The sequence below is a fragment of the Echinops telfairi genome, unplaced genomic scaffold (genome assembly GCF_000313985.2).
Source record: "Echinops telfairi isolate 266 unplaced genomic scaffold, ASM31398v2 ScPeMD7_7425;HRSCAF=8463, whole genome shotgun sequence".
Classification (NCBI taxonomy): domain Eukaryota; kingdom Metazoa; phylum Chordata; class Mammalia; order Afrosoricida; family Tenrecidae; genus Echinops; species Echinops telfairi.
This window is the reverse complement of record NW_022111325.1, coordinates 2,891,380-2,898,114: the sequence shown is the minus strand read 5'-3', so window position 1 is coordinate 2,898,114 and position 6,735 is coordinate 2,891,380. Positions and strand designations below refer to the sequence as shown.

Below are 6,735 nucleotides of genomic sequence, written 5' to 3'. Positions count from 1 at the left end.
CCCAGGGCTGGCGGGGTTGGGGGGGGGCGGCAGGGGGCTAGCTTTGGGGTGTGGAGGTGAATGTGGGAGAAGTGGGGGCAGAGATCATGAATATCTCAGGGCATGCGGAGCATCAGGAGCCATGAGAGGGGGGGGGGCAGGCTTGCCTTGGGTCCTCCCGCTCAGGCTGAGAGCATAGCGTGGGGTGGGGGTGAGGATATTTGTTCTGCTACCCCCTCCCCACAGGGCTAGCCCTGCTTCCCACGCTCTGCTTAGAGGAGAGCAGGCTCGCTCCCTGTGTCTAAGATAGCAAGTCTGGGAACACCTGGGGGGGCAGAGACACCCCAGCCCTGGTGGAGACCGAGACAGCATCAATAAAGATCCCCCTAAGCCCACTGCCTGACTCCTGTTGCCTTTCTGTGTGGAGGAGTGGGACCCGGGGTAGGGGGGCTACTTGGTGCAGTGCATTTGGAAAAGCTGCCTGGTGAGTGGGATGAACAATTTGAAGGAAGTCCCTGGAGTTTGCAGGGATCCATCAGGCCCCTGTGAACTGAGGTGGTGGAAACATTTTGCTCGCAGGCAGCTATCGGGCTTGGGCGCTTCTCTTGGGAAATCTGCAGTTCAACCAAACCACTCAATTCTGACCCAGATCTAGGTCCTCCGAATGGGCCGCCTTGGCTCCAGTCTACCCCTCTGCAAGGACTGGCACCTCAAGCTGTATCCACGGGGGTGAGGGCAGACAGGCTTGGCAGAATCCCTGTTGAACCAACACTGATTTACCAAAGGCATTTGAATTTTGCCCAGTTCCAGGTGCTAAGAGGCGGGAAGATGTGGGGGGTGATTTCTGGAATCTAGTTCAAGATTTGTGGCAATGGCAGAGTTATCCTCAACTCCTAGGAGAGCCTAGGAATGGGGTGCAGCCCAGCCTGAGAACCCTTGCCCAATCTAAGGCTGGGTCAAGCTGGTGGGGTGGGGTGGGGGTGGGGGGTGGTTGTGTGTGGGAGGCCCAGTGAGCTGCCTGCTAATGGGGCTGGGCCACCCTGCGCTGTTCTCTGGAGGCTTGACAAGGCTAGGATTGTTCCCTGACTCCCCTTTGTGCCCCCATTCCCCGCCCAGGCCTGGCCCAAGTGCCAGGCTACTCTCCTCCCTCCTTCCCCTCCCCTCAGCCTGACTAGCAGGAGCCTGGGACTCTGCCTGCTGACCCAACGGCTTAGGAGCACCCCTCAAGCTCAGGGTAAGAAAGCTCCCCTGAACCTCTTAGTCTGGGGAAACTCCAGCTGCCCTGCCCATTTCCATGGTAACAGCACACTCACCCAAAGGAGAGACCTCAAAACTACATCTTAGGGATGGATCCCTGGGGAGACAGTGCTCAGCCTCTCCTCTGCTCCCCCTCAGACTGGGCAGCACTTTAGGACAGGCCAGCCCTCAGGGGTGGGGATACCCTGGGGGCAGGTCCTCCTCTTCAGATGCCACTGGAGGACAGGGGCTAGGGGCCAGTTTGGCCCCCAGCACCCAGTTCAGGGGCTAGGAATGCCCTAAACTTGAGTGGCAGAGAGGCAACCATGTGGATACCTTGTACAGACAGCCGCACTCGGAGCTGGGCCTGGGCGAAGGGGCGCGGGGGCTGCAGGGTTACTGGAAAGTTTGGGCCTGGGAAGGTGGGGCAGGCTGAGCGGCCTCTCCTCCCTCCCTCTGTGCGGCTCCGCCCACCACGGGCCCAGCCCCTCCGCCGGTGCCAAGGAATGTGCCTGGGTGGGCGGGGCAGCAGAACAGTGGGTAGGTCTGGGCAGAAGGGCACGGGGCTCATTGGGGCAGGGACCTACCTCACACGCCCCCCAGGGGTACAAGTGATGTCCTCAGAGATAGCCAAGCAACCCATAATTAATGCCTTGGTCTGCTGGCAGGCAGCTGGCCTCTCCAGGAATTACCCCTGAGGGTGGGAGGGGTTCGGCCTTCACCCCTCTCAGGCTCTGTAGGTCTGGGCTGTCTGGTGGGAGGAGGGGAAAGTGGGTGTGGTAGTGGGGATGCTCCGGTTCTCAGCAGGAATTGGGGCCTGAGGTTGGTAACAGTAGCGATTAGACCGCTACTCCAGGCTGACTGACCCCTCTAGATGGATTTGCCCTGGGGGCAGAATGGGGCACTTGGACTGGCAGCCAGGGAGGGACTGAGGCTCTAATGGCTGAAGGCAGGCGAGCACGCGCGCGCACACGCACACACAGCCTGAACCCTGGGGCTCAGTGACAGAGGGCTGTGGATGGGGGCAGGCACCTGACTGCCCCCACCCAACAACTCTCCCACTTCCTCCAGGTCACCGTGGAGGCACCAGGCCGCCATGCTCAGCCTCAAGCTGCCCCAACTCCTGCAAGTCCACCAGGTGCCCCGGGTGAGGGTTTGACCCACCAACCCCACTTCCAGGGGACCAACTGGGACACAGGTTCAGTCTTAGCTCTTGTGGAGCTACACTTCCCAACCCCCGCAGACTAATTCCTGCCCCTCCCGTGCTAGTGTCCATCTGTCGCTCTCTGACTAACACTCACTCGCTCACTGTGATGGACTTGCCCTGGAGAGAGCCCAGCGTACTCCTGGGGCCAGCGCCCTCTCTTCACCCTCTACCTACCCCGTCCCCTTACCCTGCCCCTCTGGTCCCGGGACCCCAGGAAGGAAGGGGCGTTTCATTGGTTTAACTTGACTTTGGGGCCCATTGTGACCTCGGGGACATCCTCGACCCTGCTTCCAGGGATCTCCTAAGTGAGCACGCCCCAGGGACCCCTCTGCTCCCCCTTCCTTCCATTGCCTGCCCCAGGTGTTCTGGGAAGATGGCATCGTGTCTGGTTACCGCCGGCCCACCAGCTCGGCCTTGGATTGTGTCCTGAGCTCCTTCCAGATGACCAACGAGACGGTCAACATCTGGACTCACTTCCTGCCCACCTGGTGAGGTGGTGAGGGGCGGCTCGGCCCCAGGCCACACCTTGAACTCAGAGGGGTCCCCAGGCGGGCAGGGGCATCTAGGGTTCGTGTAAGGGGCTGAAGCGGGAATCGCGGGGGGTTCTGAGACCACCTGAGCCCATGCCGGCCGCAGGTACTTCCTGTGGCGCCTCCTGGCGCTGGCTGGAGGCCCAGGCTTCCTGTCGGAGCCGTACCACTGGCCGCTGCTCATCTTCCTGCTGCCCGCCTGCCTCTACCCCTTCGCGTCGTGCTGCGCACACACTTTCAGCTCCATGTCGCCCCGCGCGCGTCACATCTGCTACTTCTTGGACTACGGCGCACTCAGCCTGTACAGCCTGGGTGAGCGCCGGGGGGCGGGGCGGGAGGCTGTGACGTCAGGACGAGGAGGGAGGAGCCTCCGTAACCCCACCCACCTCACCGCAGGCTGCGCCTTCCCCTATGCCGCCTACTCCATGCCGACCTCCTGGCTGCACGGCCCCCTGCACCAGCTCTTTGTGCCCGCCGCCGCACTCAATTCCTTCCTGTGCACAGGCCTCGCTTGCTACTCCCGGTGGGTTCCTCAAACCCGCAGGCTCCTGGAACCCCTGGAGGCTGGCGATGGCATGCTCTTCGCTGGGGACTGTGCACACTAGCACCGATCCGCACGGTCACCTCTGAGCTTGACAGGCGTGGCCACGTGTCCTATGGGCACCGTTAGCCATCGAGCCACATTGACACTCGTCGTGGCCCGAGGCTGACGGTCCCCTCCCTTCCCTGGTGCACACCTCCAGCACAGGGATGGGGACCCACCTGCCTTGCCCTCGGCCCCCCAGGTTCCTGGAGCTGGAAAGCCCGAGGCTCTGTAAGGTCCTCCGCACCACTGCCTTCGCCCACCCCTTCCTGTTCGACAACCTCCCGCTCTTCTACCGGGTAAGGGTGCCCGCGGCCCGCCCCAGCCTGCCCTTCAGGCCGCCCCCTTCCAGCCCCACTCCACCCAGCCCACCCTCATGTGCAACCCCACCAGACCGTAGACCCCCCACGTGCGCTCCCAGAGCCCAGCCCTGTTCTCTCCGACTAGCTCGGGCTGTGCTGGGGCCGGGCCCACCACTGCGGGCAGGAGGCGCTGAGCCCCAGCCACAGCTACCACCTCCTCTGCGCGCTGCTCACCGCCTTCCTCTTCACCTCCCACCTCCCGGAGCGCCTCGCCCCGGGCCGCTTTGACTACATCGGTGAGAGCCCGGGGTGGCCGGCCGGGAGGGGCAGCTTCCCCGAGGCTGGGTGGGAGGGGCGTCCCAACCAGAGGGCATCTGGAACGGGCCTCAGGGTCCAGACCGACCTCCCCCCACCAACCCCCCACTGGCCAGGTAACAGCAAAACCAGCAGCATGTAATTGGCGATGCTGGGAGCCGGGTTCGAACTAAGCCTGGCACTGTTAGGCACACCCCCACTACCACCCCTGTCCCCCTGTACAAGCCGGCCTTTGGTCTTCTGGTGGCGTAGCACAACCAGCCAGGGCTGCTCTCAGAGGGGGATGGTCCTGACCAGCTCCCCACTCCTAGGCCACAGCCACCAGCTGTTCCACATCTGCGCTGTGCTGGGTACCCACTTCCAGCTGGAGGCAGTCCTGGCTGACATGGGGACCAGGCGCACCTGGCTGGCAGCGCTACCGCCTGCCCTCAGCCTGGGAGGCATGGCGGCCACACTTGGCCTGGCAGTGGCCGGCAACCTGCTCATCATCGCCTCCTTCACAGCTGCCCTGTTGCGGGCCCCCAGCTCATGCCCCTTGTTGCAGGGTTGCCTGCCAGAGGAGGGCACCAGGGACAAACAACAGTGAGCACCCCTGCCACCTGGGGGAGGCAGGGCCAGGCCCAGGATGCTGAGCTGTGTGGCGGTGGGGTGGGGTGACGTCTGAGCCTGGAGTGGAGGAGCGTGTACAGAAGGTGCAGAGGGCCGAGGGCAAGGGGCACCCACTGGTTGGGAGTGAATGGGTGGGGCTTTGGGGGGGTGTGGGGCTTGAGGGTGCTCGGGAGGAGCCGGGATGTTCTGAGAGGGTGTGTGCATGTGTGTGTGTCCAGGCCACACTGCCCTTCCCCTGCCCAAAGTGGGTTGTGGGTCTGGGGGCTCCTGAAGTCTGCTCAGCCCCGGGAAGAACGAACATGACTGCTCCAACCACTAACCCTCCGCTCCCACGGCTGGCACACCCTCTGCCAGCAGCTATCTGTCCTGCTCACAGCCTGGGGACAACCTTGTCCCCCATGTATCCTCGGGGTGTCCATGGGCGGGACTGAGGCAGGACCCTTGGTTAGCCATTAGCAAGCCACCTCACGTGCTTTCTGGTACAAATAAATGAACTAAAGTCCATTCTAAGCAGTACTTTCTGGGCCCACCCCGCCTTAACTCCAGAGACCAGACAAGGAATCATCCGTCCAGCAAGTCCTCTGCTGGGTTTTATTGTAGGAGAAGCTGGGAAGATGGGGGCTGGGAGGGCCTGTGAGGTCCAGGCAATGAGCGGAGCAGCATCCGGAGGCCTGCAGGGCCTGAGGGCCTAGACGGGGCCGTAGAAGCGCTGGTAGGCCTCCTGGAAGCCGATGTGGTCGGCCAGCTCATCACAGTCCGGGTTCAGCTCACACACCTCCCGCTTGGGCTCCAGGGGGTCTGGGTAGGGGGCTGGGACTCTGAGAAACCCAGCACAGCGAGCTCACCCCTGCCCCTTGGGGCTCCGGAACCTCCAGCACCCTCGTCCCACGCCTCCCGGGCCCGGCCCGGCCCCTCTCCTTACCCCAGCCCTTGGTCCAGGTAGCGCCTGGCTCGCCTCACCACTTCACTGCCCTCCTGCTTGGACACGAAGGCTGGGGAGCAGAGGGGTGGGTCAGGTGGAGAGTGGGCTTGTCTGCCCAACAGCCTGAGAGAAGCTGAAGGGGGGTGGAGGCCTCCAACCCTGTCTCCCCCACTTCGTACCTGCACCTTTGCCAGACTCTGCGCCACTGGGCTTTGCATCTGCAAAGGAATAGGAGCCATTCACCCCTGCTCACCCCCCATCCCTGCAGAGCCTGCACCCTCCTCTCCCCCCACAGGCTGGACAGAGCAGGGGGAAAGTGGGGTGAGCCACTTTTAGACTGGTTAGACTGCAGAAGGGACTGCTCGTGCAGGATGGGGAGAGGGGCACGGGCCCGATGGCTCAGGATGCTGGCTGGCTGGAGGTGGAGCACTCACCTGCCTGGCCCACCAGACAGATGGTGGCCAGGCCCAGCAGGGCCAGGAGCGGGAGGGGCTTCATGATGGGCCTTGCAGTGGGTGGTTGTCTCAGAGTACTGGGGCTTCTCCTTGGAATCAGCTGGCCTGTCCTTTCCAGCCTCTGGCACCCTTTATACCCTCCAGCTGGGCCGCTGAGGCATGGGGAGGGGGTGCCTGACCATGTGGGGGCGGGTCATGGGGGATCCACCCAGTTCTGTAGGCCAAACCTCAAAGGATGTTGTGGTGGGAGCTTTGGCAGCAGGGGCAGGGCCTGGGAACGAGGGGGGATGGGTCCCAATCTGTGACCACCAGACTCTGAATATGGCCTCTAGGCCCATGGGGGTCTCCAGGTGGCCCAGGTCCCCCAGCCCCTACTGACTCTCAGGATAGGTACTGGCTGGTGGGCAGGCCCAAGCAGTGGGAAGGGGCATGTGGAAGAAGAGGCTCGGGGTCTAAATAGGTCAGAACCAAGCTGCCCCCCCCCGCCCTCTGCACCACCACCCCACCCACCCCAGGGTTGCAGCCTGTGATTTTCCCTGTTGGCCACAGGCAGGAGCCAAACCCCAGGGAGGGCGTGCCCGCTAGTGCCCTCGCTCA

At 63.4% G+C, this 6,735-nt stretch overlaps 2 protein-coding genes across 4 annotated transcripts; one reads left to right on the top strand and one right to left on the bottom strand.

Moving 5' to 3' along the window:
* Nucleotides 1-1,058: 1,058 nt before the first annotated feature.
* Nucleotides 1,059-5,265, top strand: PAQR6 (progestin and adipoQ receptor family member 6). Of its 3 annotated transcripts, none has more exons than XM_004714699.2 (8): nucleotides 1,062-1,213; nucleotides 2,287-2,353; nucleotides 2,783-2,910; nucleotides 3,059-3,264; nucleotides 3,349-3,475; nucleotides 3,738-3,834; nucleotides 3,983-4,133; nucleotides 4,464-5,265. In XM_004714699.2, exons 2-8 carry the CDS (start codon nucleotides 2,312-2,314, stop codon nucleotides 4,736-4,738), a joined length of 1,026 nt encoding a protein of 341 aa, XP_004714756.1. In that variant the 5' UTR covers nucleotides 1,062-1,213; nucleotides 2,287-2,311; the 3' UTR covers nucleotides 4,739-5,265. The 3 variants fall into 3 exon arrangements, with proteins under 3 accessions (XP_004714757.1, XP_004714756.1, XP_004714755.1); XM_004714698.2 differs by having other exon boundaries at nucleotides 1,064-1,213; nucleotides 2,287-2,362; XM_004714700.2 differs by lacking the exons at nucleotides 3,059-3,264; nucleotides 3,349-3,475 and having other exon boundaries at nucleotides 1,059-1,213; nucleotides 2,287-2,362.
* A 110-nt stretch (nucleotides 5,266-5,375) lies between these two features.
* LOC101645360 (bone gamma-carboxyglutamate protein) lies at nucleotides 5,376-6,183 on the bottom strand. Its single transcript, XM_004714695.2, has 4 exons — nucleotides 6,118-6,183; nucleotides 5,863-5,901; nucleotides 5,684-5,753; nucleotides 5,376-5,579 (listed from the first exon to the last, which is right to left on the bottom strand). The coding sequence occupies exons 1-4, from the start codon at nucleotides 6,179-6,181 to the stop codon at nucleotides 5,450-5,452; spliced, it is 303 nt and encodes a 100-aa protein (XP_004714752.1). The 5' UTR covers nucleotides 6,182-6,183; the 3' UTR covers nucleotides 5,376-5,449.
* Nucleotides 6,184-6,735: the final 552 nt, after the last annotated feature.